We start from the raw sequence: 19,337 nt of genomic DNA on the forward strand, positions 1-19,337 counted from the left end.
GACACCTGCATCAGGATTTCCAATTATCAAATCAGGTGTATGTGATTTAGTCCACTTTCTTGCAGATGGAAGGTTTTCTCTAGAACTGGATGCTCCCCCATGATCCATGTTGTCTTTATTTTCATTTTCTGATGCTCCCCCTGAAACTATGCTCTCTGAGTTGGATTCCTCAGAATTTAGATTTTCAGAACTATCAGAACTTGGCTTATCAGAACTTGACGAATCAGAACTTGAAGAGCCAGATGTATGTTCTGATATTTCTTGAGATGTGGTAAGATCTTGAGTATGCTCCCCCTACATAGGTGCATCTTCCTTTGGCGTAGTCACCACAGTTTCAATAACATCAGAGTTTAATCCATCAGAGTTTGCAGTATCAGGACTTAGATTGTTAGGATTATCAGTATCAGAATTTGAGTCTTCATTTTCAAATCTCAGCTGATCATGATCAATAAAATCTTCAAGTCCAGTAATCTTCTTGTCATCAAAAGAGACATTGATAGATTCCATGACCACTCTTGTTCTCAAGTTATAGACTCTGAAGGCTTTTGTGGAAAGTGGATATCCAACAAAGATTCCTTCATCAACTTTTAGATCAAATTTGGATAGTTGTTCAGGATGAGTCTTAAGAACAAAAAACTTGCATCCAAATATATGAAAATACTTCAGATTTGGCTTCTTTTTCTTCACCATCTCATATGGTGTCTTTACTTGCTTGTTAATGAGTGCTGCATTTTGAGTAAAACAAGCAGTCTGCACAGCTTCAGCCCAGAAATAGGTTGGAAGCTTTGCTTCTTCAAGCATTATACGTGCAGCTTCAATGAGAGTTCTATTCTTCCTTTCAACAACTCCATTTTGCTGTGGAGTTCCAGGAGCAGAGTATTCCTGCTTAATTCCATGGTTTTTGCAGAACTCTTCCATTATCAAATTCTTGAACTCAGTGCCATTATCACTCCTTATTGTTTTCACAGAATCTTTGACCAATTTATCCAGTTATTTGACATGATCAATCAAGATAGATGCAGTTTCACTTTTTGTGTGCAAGAAATACACCCATGTGTATCTGGTAAACTCATCCACTATGACCATAGCATATTTCTTCTTTGCAATAGACATGACATTTACTGGACCAAATAGATCAACATGTAGAAGGTGATAAGGCTCAAGAATTGATGATTCAGTCTTGCTCTTGAATGAAGATTTTCTTTGTTTGGCCTTCTGACAAGAATCAAAAAGGCCATCAGGAGCAAATACTGACTTTGGCAGTCCTCTCACAAGATCTTTCTTGACCAACTCATTTATATTGTTGAAATTTAAATGAGAGAGTTTCTTGTGCCAATTCCAGCTTTCTTCAATTGATGCTCTACTCATCAGACAGATTACAGAACCATCAGTACTTGTTGAAAGCTTAGCTTCATAAATGTTACCGCGCCTGTATCCTTTCAGAACAACTTTGCCTTTAGATTTACTCACAACTTCACAGTGTTCTTCAAAGAAATCAACATGATAACCTCTGTCACATATTTGGCTTATACTCAGCAGATTGTGTTTAAGTCCTGAGATCAGAGCTACTTCTTTAATGATGACAATCCCAAGATTAATATTGCCATATCCCAATGTTTTTCCAATGTTGCCATCTCCATAAGAAACTCTTGGGCCAGCTTTCTCCATAAAGTCTGATAGCAGGGCTTTATTTCCAGTCATATGTCCTGAACATCCACTGTCCAGAACCAGGATATTTTTCCTGTTGCCCTGCAATCACAAAGACCACTAATGATTAGTTTTAAGGACCCAGACTTGCTTGGATCCTTTGGCCTTATCAAGTTTGTTAACATTTGCAGCGGATTTAGCATCAGAGTTTATGTTAACATTTTTCTTATCAGAACTTACACTTTCAGACTTTGAATCAGAATTTACAGTAGAAGGAACAATGGAAACTTTCTTTAAAGAAGGTTTTATTTGATAATAATCATAGTACAAACTATGATATTCCTTACAAGTATAAATGGAATGCCATAAACTACCACAATGGAAACAAGGATTTTGTGGCTTATATCTAACAGACTGACTCTTAACTCCTGACTTTGAAGGTAAGGAGTTTATGTTCTTATTCTTCCTACAAAAAGAGGCCAGATGGTTAGAACTTCCACAGTTATGACATGTTTTCCTAGGAGCTTTAGGAACAGGCTTATTATCATTGCTTTTATTCACACCTTCCTTTCCATTCCTATTTTTCCTAGGTGATTTTACCTTGTTTGCGTTCTTAACATCTTTCAGCTTATGCTTAAGCTGCTTCTTAGTCATTAAACCTATGTTTACTTCAGCTGTCTTTTCCTGTTTAAGTTTGTCAGAAGTTAATCCCTCTTTAACTTCTGATTTCTCATTATCAGACTTTACAGTTACAAACTTAACAGGTTTTAACTTTGGCTTTTGCTTAACAGCAGGCTTAATTTCTACAGTTCCTTTATCATTCTTATCCTCTCCATAACCTAAGCCCTCTTTCCAATTTTCACTACTTAGCAAATTTTGAGTTGTTCTGCCAGAGTTAGTCCAAGTCCTGATAATCTCTCTTTCCTTTTCTAACTCAGTTTTTAGAGATTCATTCATTTTTAGCACTTCATCCCTAATATAAAAAGCATCATCTCTATCCTTCTGAGTTTGATGGAACATAACTAACTCTTTTTCTAAGAAATCATTTCTTTTCTTAAAAGAAAGATTTTCAGAAGTTAATCTTTCACATGTTAAAGTTTGATCTCTATAACTAACAAACATGGTTTTAAGATATCTTCTCAACTCATTAATATCATCAGTATGAAAAGCATAAGTAGTCTGAGGTACTTTTGATTCAGCAGCTTCAGAACTGCTTTCAGCACTTGCTTTATCAGCATTTGCCATCAAAGCATAATTCTCCTCACTTTCAGAGTCTGGGGTGTCTATCCAGCTTTTCTTCTTTGTGACAAGAGCCTTGCCTTTGTCACCCTTCACTTTCTTGCAATCAGGAGATATGTGGCCTTTCTCACCACAGTTATAGCATTTGATATTGGTATAATCTCCTCTATCAGACTTTCCTCCTCTGCCCTCAGATCTTCTAAAATTCTTCTTATCAGAACTTGTGCCTTTCCTGGAAAACTTCTTTCCCTTCCTGAACTTCCTGTATGCAATCTTTGTGATCCCTTTCACCATAAGAGCACACAGCTTCATCATCTCCTCATCAGCATCAGTCTCAGGCAAGCTTTCAGAGTCCGAGTCATCATCACTTTCAGAACTTGATGACTCAGTATCAGACTTTGTGAACAGAGCTTTACCCTTGTCTTTCCTTGAGGTAGCTGCCTTGGGGGATTCTTCTTCAGCCTTAAGAGCAGCTGTCCTTGACTTTCCTCCTTTCCTCTTGCTTCTTTGTTCCATCTCAAGTTCATGAGTCTTGAGCATTCCATAAATTTCATCAAGAGTTATTTCATCAAGATTGTAGTTGTCTCTTATTGTTGTTGCCTTCAAATCCCAGCATTCAGGAAGAGCTAACAGGAATTTAAGGTTTGTATCTTCAAGATCATACTCCTTATTCACCAGTGACAAATCATTCAAGAGTTTGACAAATCTATCATATAAATCAGTCAATAACTCATTAGCCTTTGAGTCAAAGTGTTCATACTCTTGAGTGAGTATTGTCTTCCTATTCTTCTTAATTGTATCAGTTCCCTGACACCTTGTTTCCAGAGCATCCCATATCTCCTTTGCAGTCTAGCAGTTAATTACCCTCTTTGACATTACATTATCAATGGCACTATGCAGTAAGTGTCGTACCTTGGCATCCTTAGCAATTGATGCGATATCTTCAGCAGTGTAATCACTCTTCTCCTTTGGTACAGTCTTTGCTGCTTCACCTGCAACTGTAACAGCGAGCTTGGTTGGTTTGTGAGGTCCTTCCTTAATTCTATCAAGATATTCTCGATCTGTAGCTTTCAGAAACATGGTCATCCTCACCTTCCATATGGCATATTCAGATGGTCTCAATATGGGAACTCTGATGGTTTAATACCGACTTTGAATTTGTGTTTTTGGAGGTTCTTCAGTTTTGGTGGGCTTAGTTAGAGTTTCTGTGTCAGACATGATTGTGTTTGGATCTTAAACTGTTTGTGCGTTAATAGATAGGCTCTGATACCACTTGTTAGGTCACACACACACTGTAGAGGGGGTGAATACAGTGTAAAGTACAATCAAATCGAACTTTAATAACTCAAGTAACAGAAAACAAACTTTATTGAAATAATAAACTTTGTTACAGTATGGAACTGTTACCTCTCAGTGATGAACAAATATCACGAGAGCTGCTAGGGTTACAATGAATAATATTTTCGATAATGATAACACTTATAGTGTAAACCCTATGTCTGTGTTTATATACTACACAGTTACAAGATAATCGCTAATTGATATGGAATATAATTCTACTTCCTAAAATATATCAATCAGATATCTTTTCTTCCAAGTATTCTATTCTTCATAGAATTCCTTCTTCATGCATATCTCTTCTTATGTTTATCTCGATCTTCTTTCCTTTAATCAGCTGCTGTCCTTATCTGAACGTCCTTCAGTACTTAAGTTCTGATATACATCTTCTGATGATTATCTCCTTATAATATAAGTACTGATATCCTTAAGTCATGACTTCCAGTAAGTACTGATTTATCCTGTTTAAGTAAGATCTGAAAACTAAACATAATCATATTAGCCATGACATTATCAAATATATCTAACACCATAGTATAGGCAACAACTCATCCACCCAAGTATTTCTCGAGCGTTCCACCCTCTTCTTGAGTCCATTAAGGATTATTCTGTTAGCAACTTCCGCTTGCCCGTTTGCCTGAGGATGCGCAACTGAGGTGAAGTGAAGTTTTATGTTGTTATCATCGCAGTACTCTCTAAACTCTGCATTATCAAATTGTTTCCCATTATCCGTGACAAGGATGCATGGGATTCCATACCGGCATATCACATTCTCCTAGAAAAATTGGGCAATTTGCTTGGTGGTTATCTTAGCTAGTGCCTTAGCCTCAATCCACTTTGTAAAGTAGTCTATTGCTACCACAATGAACTTCCTTTGTCCTGATGCTACAGGAAATGGTCCAAATATGTCCATTCCCCACATTGCAAAAGGGATGGGTGTGCTGATCGATGTAAACCTCTCTGGGGGCTTTCGTACTATTGGAGCGTGCCTCTGGAATCTGTCACATTTCTTCACATAAGCCTTTGCATCGGCTAGCATAGTTGGCCTGTAGAATCCCAACTGAGTTATCTTGTGAGCGAGGGCCCTGCCCCCAAGTATTGTCCACAAATCCCTTCATGGGCTTCTTTAAGCGCCTCCTCTGCTTCAAGAGGTCTTAAACACTTCAAGTACGGAATAACAAAGGACCTTTTGTAAAGAAGGCCTTCTATCAATTAATATCTCAATGCTCTAACTGAAAGCTTGCGTGCCTCCTAGGCATCGTCGGGGAGCCACCAGTTTCTAAGTGGGTCTTGATCGGGTCTATCCAACAGCCTGCTACACCAACCGGTGCTATCAGATTTATGACATGAATAGTAGGGGTCTTCAAGACCTGGAAGTAAATACTTCTCGGATAATTCTCGATTTCAGACGAGGCGAACTGAGACAAGGTATCCGCCGTAGTGTTCTCCTTTCTCGGAATATGTTCTGCATACCATTCATCGAAGTGAGTCAGTATTCCCTTTACAACTCTCAGGTACTTGGCCATAGTATCATCCTTGGCCTTAAACTCCCCATTAATTTGAGCAACTACAAGTCTTGAGTCTCCGCAGACCTTCAGGTTTTTGGCCCTCACAGCTCTAGCCAAGCCTAAGCCAGCTATCAATGCTTCATATTTTGCTTCGTTGTTCGTAGTCGGGAAGTCCAACTTCAAAGCATATTCAATCATAAACCCATCAGGGCTTTGCAAGACTAGGCCTGCACCACTAGATTTTGTTTTGGATGCTCCGTCAAAATGGAGAACCCAATACTCTTTCAAGGTTATTTCTCCATCCTTCTCCTTCTCTCCTCCTTCTAGGGTTACTATCTCTTGCCCCGCGACTTCTTGGTCATTAATGGTGCATTCGACCACGAAGTCTGCTAAGGCCTGAGCCTTAATGGTCGTTCGAGGCTAGTACTTGATATCAAATTCTCCTAACTCAATTTCCCACTTGATGAGCCTTTCACTAGCCTTCGGGCTATGAAGAATATTCCTCAAGGGTTGGTTTGTCAGGACTTCGATCTTGTGAGCCTGGAAGTATGGTCTCAACTTCCTCGAGGCTATGATGAGAGCAAGCACAAACTTCTCCATGGTGGAGTAATTCAACTCTACTCCATGGAGCACCTTGCTTACATAGTATACAGGCTTCTGGAGCTTCTGCTCTTTTTTCACGAGGACTACACTCACAGCTTGTTCAGACACTGCGAGGTACAAATAAAGAGTGTCCTCCGGACTTGGTTTAGCCAACAACGGGGCTTCAATCATGCACTTCTTCAGCTGTACAAAGGCCTCTTGGCTCTCAGCTGTTCATTCAAAGTCCTTCACCTTCTTAAGAGTTTTGAAAAAGGGCAGGCATTTGTCTCCAGACTTGGAGATGAACCTCTCTAGAGCTGCGATTCTTCCTGTCAGCTTCTGAACATCCTTGATGGAGCGTGGTGGCTCCATGTCTAGGATGGCTTTGATCTTGTTGGGGTTGGTCTCTATTCCCCTCTTAGAGACCATGTGACCCAAAAAAATTTCAGACCCAGTGCCAAAAGCATACTTGGTTGGGTTTAACATCATCTTGTGGTGCCTCAGCACTTCAAATGCCTCTCTGAGGTGACTAATATGATCATCCTTGCTTAGGCTTTTGACTAACATGTAATTAACATAGACCTCCATGGTCTTCCCAATTAGATGGGCAAATATCTTGTTTACCAGTCTTTGGTAAGTAGCTCCTGCATTCTTAAGTCCAAAAGCCATAAAAAGATAACAAAATACACCAAAGTCAATTATGAAGGATACCTTGGGGGTGTCATCCTTGTACATTCTAATCTGATTGTAACTACTGAAGCCATCCATAAAGCTTAGTATCTCATGTCCAGCAGTGGCATATATCAGGGTATCAATCCTCGGTAGGGGTAATAGTCCTTGGGACAAGCATCGTTCAAGTCAGTGAAGTCAATGCACATCCTCCACTTCCCATTGGCCTTCTTAACCATTATGGGGTTGGCCAACCATTCAGGGAATTGCACTTCCTCGATAAATCCAGCTTCTAAAAGCTTTTCTACCTCTGGTTTTATGGCCTCCAACCTATCAGGGGCATAAGTTCTCTTCTTTTGCTTCACGACCTTTCAGGTTGGGTCGACGTTCAACCTATGAGTTATAAGGTTTGGTTCTATCCCAGGCATATCAACTGCTATCCAAGCAAACACATCACTGTTCTCTTGGAGGAAAGTGGTCATTTGGCCCTTCAAGGGCTTGTCCAGAGATGCCCCAATATATGTGACCTTCTCCGGGTCTAAGGGGTCTAAAGGAATTGGGACCAAGTCCTCGGCTGGCTTCCCTCACGGTTCATCATTCTCTCGGACATCCATGTCTTCTATGGGGAGGACCTGCCCCCCGGTTTCATCGGGCCTAAGTGCTGCAACATAGCAACCGTGGGCCATTTTATGATCTCCCCTTGATTCTCCAACACCATTCCTAGTTGGGAACTTCAGTACCATATGGTAGGTTGAGGGCACAGCCTTAAAAGCATGGATCCCTGTTCTACCCGTGATAGCATTGTAGGTAGAGGTTGCCTTGATAACCTGAAAGTTCAACATCTGTGTGGCCTCCCTGGGCTCTTCCCCGATAGTTAGGGGAAGTTGTATTGCTCCTTCGACTTTGCATTCCATATGGTTGAAATCGTAGATGGGTGCATCAGATGGAGTTAGTTGAGAATCATTGTAGCCCATCCTTATGAATGTGCCATGGAACAGAATGTCCACGTAAGCTCTATTATCCACTAGGACCCTCATAACAAGACAATTTCCAATTATCGGAGTGATAACCAGAGTATCATCCTGAGGAAATTTCAAACCTTCAAGGTCTGGGTCACCAAATTCAAACGTCATCTCTGACTTAGAACGCTTAGATGGCTCTCCAACTATGCACATTACTTCTCTTGCATAAACTTTTCGGGAGTTCCTTATAGTACCAGTTGTTGTAGGTCCTCCTGAGATCATATTGATTACTGGCCCTCGGGGCTGTGGGTTGCGATTTCTGTCGTTACCCCTTCGATCATCATCTTTTCGATCATTATCTCTCTTTTGGCCTCCGGCCTCTTCACCCTTGGTGAAATGTCCAAACTTTCCCCTCCGAATCAGATACTCAATCTCATCCTTAAGTTGCCTACAATCGTCAGTGTCATAACCAACATCTTTGTGAAATCTACAGTATCGACTTTGTCTCTTTTCTCGGGGTCTCCCCTTAGTGGCTTCGGCCATTTGAAGTCTTTGTCTTTTTCAATTTCCATAAGTATTTGGCTCCTTAAAGCGTTCAACCTCGCATACTTAGCAAACCTTGGTTGCTGATTCTTCTTAGACGAGGAGGAGTCAGAGCTTTTTGCAATTCGTGGATACTTGTCCTTAGCGTCGTACTCCTGATCCATCTTCCTCTTCTTGTTTCCAGTAGGTTCGTTATTCACAGCTGTCTTCTTCATACTCTCCTCCACCTTAATATATTTCCCGGCTCTATCCTGGAGCTGCAACATACTTTCGGGAGGGCGCTTAGCCAAGGACATCTTAAAGAATTCGTCTCTAGTCCCTTGCTGCAGGGCTATCATAGCTACTTTATCATCAAGATCAGGGACTTTCAAAGCCTCCTTCATAAATCGATTCAGATATTCTCTCAGGGACTCCTTCCCTCCTCGGACTATGCCCATGAGAGATGCTGAACTCTTCTCGTGCACTCTGCCACTTATGAATTGCTTGATAAAAGCTTGGCTCAAGTCCTTAAAGGATCCAATAGAGTTTGGGGAATACGACTGTACCACCTTTGAGCCATACCCGATAGGGTTTGAGGGAAGGCCTGACACTTAATAGCGTCGTTCACGGGCTGTAGCAACAGGGCGTTAGAGAACGTCCTAACATGATTAGCAGGGTCGCCAGTACCAATGTATGTTTTGATGGTGGGCATCTTGAACTTCCTTGAGATATGAGCATTCATTATCTCATCAGTGAATGGTGGGTTTGGATCATCAGGATCTCCTAGGGGCATAAGATCACTTGGATCATCCCTTGGGGTTCTTGGTATTAGACAATCCAGGTCTATGATTGGGGGAGGACCTCTCCGTCTTGGAGCAAGTGGGAGTCTTGAAGTCAGTTGTGTCTCCAGGTCACGCTTCATCCTTTGGATCTCATCTTCATGAGCCCTGACCTCTCTTGAACATCATGGGGATTTGTCCCTTGAGTGCTCCTGGAGCATTGTTCAGTATCAGCCATCGGCTCTTTACCAGCAGGCCTCCTTCTTGGAGCAACATCATCATCCGATGATTCAGAGTCTCTTTCAGTATAAGGTCCAGAGAATTCTTGATCCTCTGGAATAGGAGCAAGCCACGTATGTACTGCGGCGTCCGTCCTTGTGCTTCACTCCTATTAGAGTGTCCACTCCCTCCAACTTCGGGGTATAGAGGCATCCCGTAAGGGGGATTATTAGTCACAATCGTCGAGTACTCATACCCAATGGGTTGAGAGTTCACGGGTGCATGTATCTACTGAAATTGGGGATTCGTCCCTTGAGGAGCCCGGGAATTCGACCCTTATGTCTGAGACTCGGTTGCCCCTACCAGGGTTCCTCCTTGGGTGGAGGCATAAGTTGAGTGTGGTGGTACTTCTACCACTGATGCGATTGCTCGCGGTGGAACATTAGTGTCTGTTCCACTATTGTTTCTGCTCCGTGTATTCACCATGGCTGTTGTAGTTTTCCCACATACAGCGCCAAATGTTGTGGAATAAAAACCTGGGTACTTTAGTATTTAATGCTACGGTTGGTGAGCTTCGAGTTTTAATGGCTGCTCTTGCATTTGGGACTATTGGTCCTTGCAAGATGCCTACGTATCTCTGTGTTGTAGAGAATCAAGCCAAAAATGTAGTTCTAGGTTGAGGGGTAGAGCCCTTTATATAGAGGTGAGTCTAGGGTTAATCTTCTATTGGGAGACTTAATGAACAAGTCTCCAACTTAGATGGTGATTAGGAGTCCTATTGAGGAAGGAGCTCCATAACCTTCTGTGTAGGACTTTGAGTCCGTTTAGAAATCATGTCTCTGCTCTTCTAGCCGTATTGGGCCTAGTCCGTGAACAACTTGTACTTGTGGACCTTGACTACCTCAGCTAGTGGGCCTTGTCTACATGGGCCGTCTTGAGTTTGCTATGAGTTCGGACCAGACAGGTCTGTACTGGATTTTTAGACAAAAAGCCCAAGTGTAATTAATGCGACATTAAATGTGTCTTTATGATGTATTTTCTATCCATATCACTAACTTTCAAACATAGACGAAGAAGAAAGATCGATTTATACCTAATTCGGAGAACCTTAAAACATATATATTTTACTTATGAATTTCACATCAAATTAATGGACTTTATTTATAAGCGACGAACAATTCTCGAATAGATAGTTTTATCTGTTGTACAGGAAAACCTCTCTACAAAAATATCGTTGAAATCGAGAAAAAATATTATTATAGAGATGTTATTTTTTAGTAGAGTTCGACATATAATATTTGAGTTTTAAAATTTAATTAAAAAAATATCTATTATATATCTTGAATACATGAAGTTAAAAGATTATCATAACATTTAAAATAAAATATATAAGATAATATCAAGTGTGTGAATTTAAAACAAATTAATAAGAAAGTAATTATGATGATTAGTGATTATGTACGCTCAAACTAAATGATTGAACTGTTAACTAAAACGATATAACTTTAAAAAAATAATTTAAATTGTCTTTCATATTTATGTAAGGACCCTATATATTATTGGATATATATGCATCTTATACATACATGTGTGTGTATATAAAAAATTAAGCATTTTTATTCCTATATAAAGGAAAATTAATAAAGGATGGATTTAAAAAAAGTATATAATATTATAATATAAAAATTATTTTTAATTATAATTAGTTTAAATTGAAACTATAATTTTTTATTATAATAAAAATTATCAATATACTTATATAAAGGAAAAGACAGGGGCGTTTAGGTGGCGCATCTCAAATCGCCTCATTCTATTTTTCTAATTTTCTCAATTTTTTGAGTTAAAAAATATCAAAAATTATAATTACCTTATATTCTCCTAAATATATTATCATCATTCGTAATATTTTCTTAAAATTTCTACAAGATATTTCATTAATTTTTTAAAATCAACTTAGCATCTTAATATTCTCCTGAAGCTTCTTTTTTCATTTTAATTAATTATCCATCTCCTAAAGTTTCTACAAGATCTTTATAATTACCTTATATTCTCCTAAATATATTATCATCATTCGTAATAATTTCCTAAAATTTCTACAAGATCTTTCATTAAAATTTTTAAAATCAACTTACCATCTTAATATTCTCCTAAAATTTCTTCTTTCTTTTTAAATTAATTTTCCATCTCTCCTAAAGTTTCTGCAATATCTTTCACTAATATTTTTAAAATCAACTTACCATCTTAATATTCTCCTAAAAAAATTTCTTTCTCTTTAAATTAACTTCCCATCTCCAATTTTTTCATTAAAATTTTTAAATACAACTTACCATCTTAATATTTTTCTAAAAATTCCACTTTCTCTTTAAATTAACTTCCCATATCCAAAATTTCTTTTTTATACAATTTCTCATATTTCTCCTAAAATCAACGTACTGCATTATATTTTCCTAAAAAATTTCTTCAATTCCTAATCTATGAAATATTTCAAGGACAAGTATTTATAAATATGTTTTTTCAATATTATTTAAAATTATTATTTCATATGTACTTATGTAAATGAGAAGATGAACCCGGTGAGGTGTCGCCTCTCATGTCGTTTCAATCTATTTTTGTAATTTTCTCACATTTTTAAATTATTAAATAGAAAAAAACATTATATTGTTTATTAACTAATAAATAATATAATTTCATATTATTAGATTTATGAATAATGAGCAAACGGCTTATTAGAGTAAACATGTTTAACGAGAGAAAGGCTTTTTTTAAATTCTATGATTTATAATATTTATCGATTATTCAATAATTTAGAATGACCAAGATCAGATTAGAAATACAAAAACTTAAAAAAATGAAATATTATTTTAGAAGATCGCTGCGAAGCGCGGATTCGTAAACTAGTTACAGTAGAACCTCGATAAATGAATACCTTTGGGACCAAAAAAAATAGTCATTTGGCGAGATTATTTATTTATCGATTAATGAATATAATATTTATTTATCGATAAATGAATAATAATTCATTTAGATGATATTTTTAGACTTTTTTTTGTAATTATATTATTTTGTATATATTAAGTTCAAATGTACCTGGTAGTTATAACTTTTATGCAAACTTTAATTACATTCATAATTTTAGAATTCTAGATTAGTTGTATATGCATGCATGGAGTAGATAAAGTGCACCGTACCATGTATTGAGACTACTGTGTACATGCATGATAGTTAGAATTAAGATGTCTACTCAATACCTCGTACCAAGTTATATATAATTCTAAATTCTTCTAAAAATCAATATCTTAATATTTATATATAAAGGAAAATCCTCGGGAGCTCTAGAATCGCTTCAATCATATTTATCTTTTTTCTAGAGCTCCTAAATTTTAATTCAAAAAATTAAAACTTCCTTATTTAGGTCCTATATTTTAGAAAATAAAATTCAAATTCATATACAAGTAGAAATAAAATAAAATTCAAGTTTATATAAAATATAAAACTTTCTTATTTAGCTCCTATACTGTAGAAAATAAAATCCAAATTCATATAGAAGTAGAAATAAAATCCAAGTTTATATATAAGTAGAATTTAATTAAAATTCTATTCAATTAAAGAATCAATTTTTATTAAGATCCTATATATGGACATAAATAGGTTTTAAAAAAAATCTTTTGATCATTTGATGATTCTTTCAAAAAATTTATTAATTTTTTGTTTTCTTTGGTTTGTAGATACAAGAAATTACTTCTTCTTTTTTTAAATCATAAGGGACTTACTTATATGGACATAAATATGTTTATTATCTATATATTTATTCCTATATAAATGTTATGGGGCGCAATAGCTCAATTTGGAGGTTAGTTAAAATCTCTACTGATATATCTTAGAACATGTAATTTATGTTAAGTTGTGTGTATAATAACATCTACAAGTTTGGAGATGGATTTATGTAAAATATCATTATACTTCTCAACCCTTATGATTCGAGACACAACTAAATCTAAAACTATTCATTACTTAGCAAAATTTCTTCTTTATAACTCATCTACACTTTTACACTAACAAATGCACTTTATCTTGATATTATCTTGATATTTTTGTTATTTTACACTGCTTTTGATTCTTATTTAATAAATATTAATATTTTATTGTTGGTATGAAGGAGATATAATGAAAAAAATATGGAGTTCTTTTATGTTTCGAATATATTAATATCAACTTATTTTTTTATTCTATCTCGAGTAAGTTAAAATAAATTTTAATTATTATAAGTCTTTTCCACTTTGAATATGTTAGTAGCAATTTATTTTTATTTTCTATTTTGAATATGTTAAAATAAGTTTTAATTATTATAGGTCTTCCCTTACCTAAATCTTAGGACCTAAAGTAGATAATGTGAATTTTTATATTTATTCCCAGCTAGAACATAATTCCGAGGAAGTGAAATTTCATAGTTGACTTTTTGATTCAGATTCTGGACTACTTCGGCTGGATTTTAAATTCAAAACTACTTCTGAATTAAAATTTTGCTCACAAGTTTTTCGTGGGTTGCTTAATCATCAGAATCAAACTTCTAGAACTTCATATATGGCCCAAAGAGTGTATACTACCCAAGTGGCCCATAAAATTCAAATTAAAATGAAATTAAACTTCATATATTATTTTTGTCTAAGTTGTAATAATTTTTTATTAGCATTGTTTTTGACGTAAGAACGACTCAAACTAAATTATATCTAAATTATAATAATTTTTTTATTAGTATTGTGTTTGATGGTAGGCGGATCAAACTAAATCTAAATTATAATATTCTTTTATTAGTATTGTGTTTGACAAACTAATATATCTCAATCATAATAAAATTTATTAATATTGTGTTTGACGGGAGAGTGGTTCAAACTAATTTTTATCTAAATTATAATATTAGTTCATATTAGAATTTATCTAATTAGTCTTTTTTATTACAACATGCGTCGGGCTAACAAAGCATAATATTTACTACAATTATTATCGACTTAAGAAAATGTGATATAAATTGGTATCATGAAAAAATATATAAGCAATTTTGTAAACCGGTGTTGGCCCAACAAAGCGTGACACAAAATGACCAATAATTATGAGTAATTAATTTTTTATTTATTATAGTTCATGTTTTTCTTAAATAATCTTCATCTGAAAGTTTTAAAAAAAATATTTTTTTAGGGCCGCTGCGCAGTGCAGCTTTGTCAACTAGTACTTATATAAAGGAGAAGACGGGGGCCTTTAGGTGGTGACGCCTCTCAAATCTTCTTATTATATTTTTCTAATTTTCTCAATTTTTTAGTTAATAAATATAAAAAACTACAATTACCTTATATTCTGCTGAATATATTAATATCGTTCGTAATATTCTTCTAAAATTTCTACAATATCTTCCGTTAAGATTTTTGTAATCAACTTACCATCATATTATTCTCCTAAAAAATTTGTATTCTTTTTAAATAAACTTACCATCTTGATGTTCTTCCAAGTTTCCTTTTTAAAACTATTTCTTCTATTTTTCCTAAAATCAACTTACTATACAATATTTTTCTAAAAATTTTCTTTTTCACTTTTAGCCTATGCAATATTACAAATAAAAATATCTATAAATATTTATCACTATTCGTAATATTCTCCTAAGATTTCTACTATATCCTTAATCAACACTTTTCAAAATTAACTTACAATCATAATAATCTTCCAAAACTTATTCTTTATCTTTAAATCAACTTACCATCTTGATATTATCCTCTATTTTCCTAAAATAATATATTATATTATATTTTTCTAAAACTTTTCTTTTAATTGATATCCAATAAAATAATATAAAGACAAATATATGTACATCTATTTTGTCAATATTATTTAAAATTAATATATTATATTATATTAAACTTATGTAAAGGAGAAGACGAGGGCGGTGAGATGACGCCTATCATATCGTTTCAATCTATTTTTATAATTTTTATAAACTTTCATATGATTGAATAGAAAGAATATTATATTTAATATTGACTAATAAATAATATAATTTCATGATTTTAGATTTGTGAATAATGAGAGAATGACCTATTGAAATAAACATGTTTAATGAGAGAATGAATTTTTAAACCTTTTAATTTATTATATTTATTTACTGTTCATAATTTTAGAAGGACCAAGATAAGGCAAGAAATACAAAAAAAATAAAATAAATGAAAAATTATTTTAGAAGCCCGCTGCTAAGCGTGACTTAACAAACTAGTTTCCAACTGACTTGGCGATCAAGTTGAAAAACAAATAAATGAGCTAAATAATTAGTTGCATTTTTCCAGATCACTTAATATACTAAATACTAATATTATTAAAACTAAAAGTAAATTTGATGGTCTCCCAAACAATCCAGCCTACACCAGCTTTCGATGTGTTCCTGAAAATAGTTGTCTCATAATTGACCTTCATACAATTAAATATATACGTAGTCCAATGTTCATATATTTTAATTGTACTAATTGAGATCGGAAATACAAGTGCCCCCATAATATGAACAAAATTAAGTTTTGAAAGATATGCTCCTATGATTTCCAGCACCATTCCATTCCGCACCACTTCAATGCGAGAATTTTATATTCCCTAATATACCATATAAATCATTCTTAACGAAAATAATTTAAAACATACCAAGACGTTAAATTATGACGAAGATATGCAACAAATAAGCAAAAAAATTGGGTACATAAAACACACTTTTAGGGATGAGTATTATTGAAACAAAACAAGATTAAAGTAAAAAAAAAATCATTAATAATGTAAAAAGTAATGAAATAGAACATCTAACCAAATGGATCCATTTGTTAGACACATAGTTAATCAACGTAACAACTAAATCTTTTAACTATCCTATAATAATAGCCAGTTTACATCTTAAGTCGCAATTGAAAATGCACTGGATTGAGTCAGAGTTTATAGTGACTATAGCCGTTACTAGCATCACGACTTTTACGCTGAAACTTCACATTGAATACAAGAGTGTGTTGAAATGTATTGAAAAAAATCATCCATTTTGTGATTTGCACCGAAAATAACTAGTGTAATTGTCAAATTAGAGAGAAAGTCTAGACGAAAAAGAGGCTTCGTTGTTGTCAAGGTTATCATGACCATGCATTCCGAGAACTACAAAATGGGCCTCAGAATACCATCCTTAAAGCCCATACTACATAAAAACATAGGGTCGGTAATAAGCTAAAAACCCCACTATCAAGACACAATCAAAGGTTAAAGAACCCTGCCCCTTAGACAAGAAAATCCAAGGGTTGATGCACACATAAAAGAGTATAATGATTTCAAATAAGAAGAAATTATCACCGATAAATTAAACAATAAAAGATTTTTTTTACCAGACTCATTATAGGATGTCGACTCCACAAATCCTCATTTGCTACTAAATGACTGGTGCAATTCTAAATCGGTGAAGTGAAAAATGGCTCAAGTTGATGATAGGGCCTTATCATGAGTTGGGATAGGGTTGGCTCCAGTCCAAGCCAAACTCTACCAGCCCCATTAGAATTTACTACTCATATGTAATCTAGCCCATGTGAAAAAAGGGTCATCCCTCTTATATATAGATATAAGCCCAATGAATGGTAGCCCATATAGATGAATCATCTAACATGTTAAAGCTTAACAAAATTGGGCCAAATAAATAGGAGATTGTTGTCACAAATAAAATGATTGTTGCAACTGGCATGCCGTGCAAATTACAAACAAATTAGAATAAAAGAATATAAATATAAATAATATAATTAGATTAAAAATATAATAATAGAATTAGGTGAAAGAAACACAGAGGGTAAACCCTAACATTCATCAAACAAAGAGAGATGAAAACTCTAAATTGTAAACTAGATTGTGTTAATGTCCGTTCTTCATCTTCAAGTGAATTGATTATTCCAGTTGCTTTTATTACCGATTCTCCCGGGTCCTTATTGCTGCAACTACATATTTAATGTAATTGTCTAAACTATCTTTTAATTGTTAAATTTTAATTTTTGGTTATTTTAATTATTATTTGTTTGATAGTTGTAATTATTAAATTTCTTTAGCATATGTATATATGCATTTGCGTGAAAAGATGAATAGTTAGATTCAGTGCTTAAATAAGCTAATTAGGATATCAAATATCTACCTCATTAGTGTTTGTATGGTATAATATTATGTTATAAAATTAAGTGACATACATGTTTCCTGACATTAATATCTTTGAGTTAATTAAATTTTAATACTTCTCTTACCGCTACTCCTAGTGATCCTCCTACATTTACAACTACACATAATGCTCCTGCATCAATTACAATTACTCCTAGTGCTTCTCATATAGCTACAAATAGTCTTACTGATCTTCCATCCCTTAAAAGCGATATGGGTCTCCTTAATGTATCAACCTTAATGTTCATAATGACATTAGACATGAATATATTAAAGTGGGAGCATGTCAACCTAAACTATAAAAAGATTAATATCCACCTACTGAGTTTGAAAATTATTTCAAGCATCTTGATGATGATGGGAGATGTCCTTTCTTGGTGCATATTGGAGGAGGTAATTCACCACATAAAAAGATAATTAAATCTCTTGAGGGGTTGACCAATGTTACAAGGTATATTGACAAGGTCATAAATTGTCAATCTTTAGAAGAAGTAAAAAAGAATATACTGTGTTTGAGAGCTATAAGAGATGATGTCAAATACTTGAATTTGCAAGCATGTGTATTACAAGGTCATAATGAACCATCAACTTCTCATAACAGAGGTAATCTTACTGAGATGATCAATGTTTCTGGTAGACTGAATGTAGATATTTCAAATGTTGTTTTAAAAATGTACCAAAACATGTCATGTATACTTCTCTAGAATTACAAAAAAGATATTTTGCATATCCTTACTTCTAAAGTAATAAATGAAATTCGTAATGAGGTAGAAGATTCTAAGTTCTGCATTTTAGTTGATGAATCGATAGATTTATCACATAAAGAACAAATGGTTGTTGTGTTCATTTTGTTGATGTTCATGGTATAATTTATTAGTGTTTTTTTTGATAATGTTAATGTGGCTGATACAACATCATCAACTTTTAAAAAAGAAATATAAGATGTTCTCACACAAAATAACTGATAACTTACAATGATCTAGATGTACAAGGTGGATTCTTCACTTTGATTGTGTTTGTAGCTTTATTGATAAGTTTGGTTCAATAATTATTGTGCAAAAAAGCATTAATAATTATAGTACTTCTTCGAACTCTATATATGAAAAAGTTAAAAGTTCATTAAATTTACTAAAATTATTTATCTTTTTATTTGTGCTAAATTCGATGCATAAGATCATCGGCCTTACAGATTTATTTTGTCGAGCCTTACAAAGCAAATTAATTGATATCTTGAATGCGGTTAATTTATTTGCAACAATAAATGAATTGTTATAATCTTTGAGAGATGAGGGTTTTGATAATTGTTTTTTGGAATTACAGGTTGATTTATCTTGGGTTGACATTCTCTGTTTTTACAGCGACTTAGGAAAGGACATTTTCAGCTATGAAAATAGTCAAGACCGTTCTTCGAAATAAAAAAGGAGGAAGAATATATGAGAAACACTTTGCTTATCAACATTGATAAGGAGTATGTTGAACACGTTGATTCGGATTAATTGATAGATGAATTTTATGCTAAAAATAATTGTCGATTATAACTCAAATAATGTGGGTAAATCACTTATATTCTCTTTCTGTGGTAAAAATTAGTATCGTTATTACTTGATTTTTGCATATGATGGGTTTCAAGTTAATATCATGGTTTGAATTCGTGATTTTGCTTTCACATCTATATT

General features: G+C 34.4%; 2 protein-coding genes across 2 annotated transcripts; both read right to left on the reverse strand.

The window, feature by feature from the left end:
- Positions 1–4,747: 4,747 nt before the first annotated feature.
- Positions 4,748–5,263, reverse strand: LOC141680267 (uncharacterized). Its single transcript, XM_074486540.1, has 2 exons — positions 5,084–5,263; positions 4,748–4,999 (listed from the first exon to the last, which is right to left on the reverse strand). The coding sequence occupies exons 1-2, from the start codon at positions 5,261–5,263 to the stop codon at positions 4,748–4,750; spliced, it is 432 nt and encodes a 143-aa protein (XP_074342641.1).
- A 2,304-nt stretch (positions 5,264–7,567) lies between these two features.
- On the reverse strand, positions 7,568–9,678 carry LOC141680269 (uncharacterized). The gene is made up of 3 exons (XM_074486541.1): positions 9,496–9,678; positions 8,564–8,994; positions 7,568–8,393 (listed from the first exon to the last, which is right to left on the reverse strand). Exons 1-3 carry the CDS (start codon positions 9,676–9,678, stop codon positions 7,568–7,570), a joined length of 1,440 nt encoding a protein of 479 aa, XP_074342642.1.
- Positions 9,679–19,337: the final 9,659 nt, after the last annotated feature.

The sequence above is a fragment of the Apium graveolens genome, chromosome 8 (genome assembly GCF_009905375.1).
Source record: "Apium graveolens cultivar Ventura chromosome 8, ASM990537v1, whole genome shotgun sequence".
NCBI classification, from domain to species: domain Eukaryota; kingdom Viridiplantae; phylum Streptophyta; class Magnoliopsida; order Apiales; family Apiaceae; genus Apium; species Apium graveolens.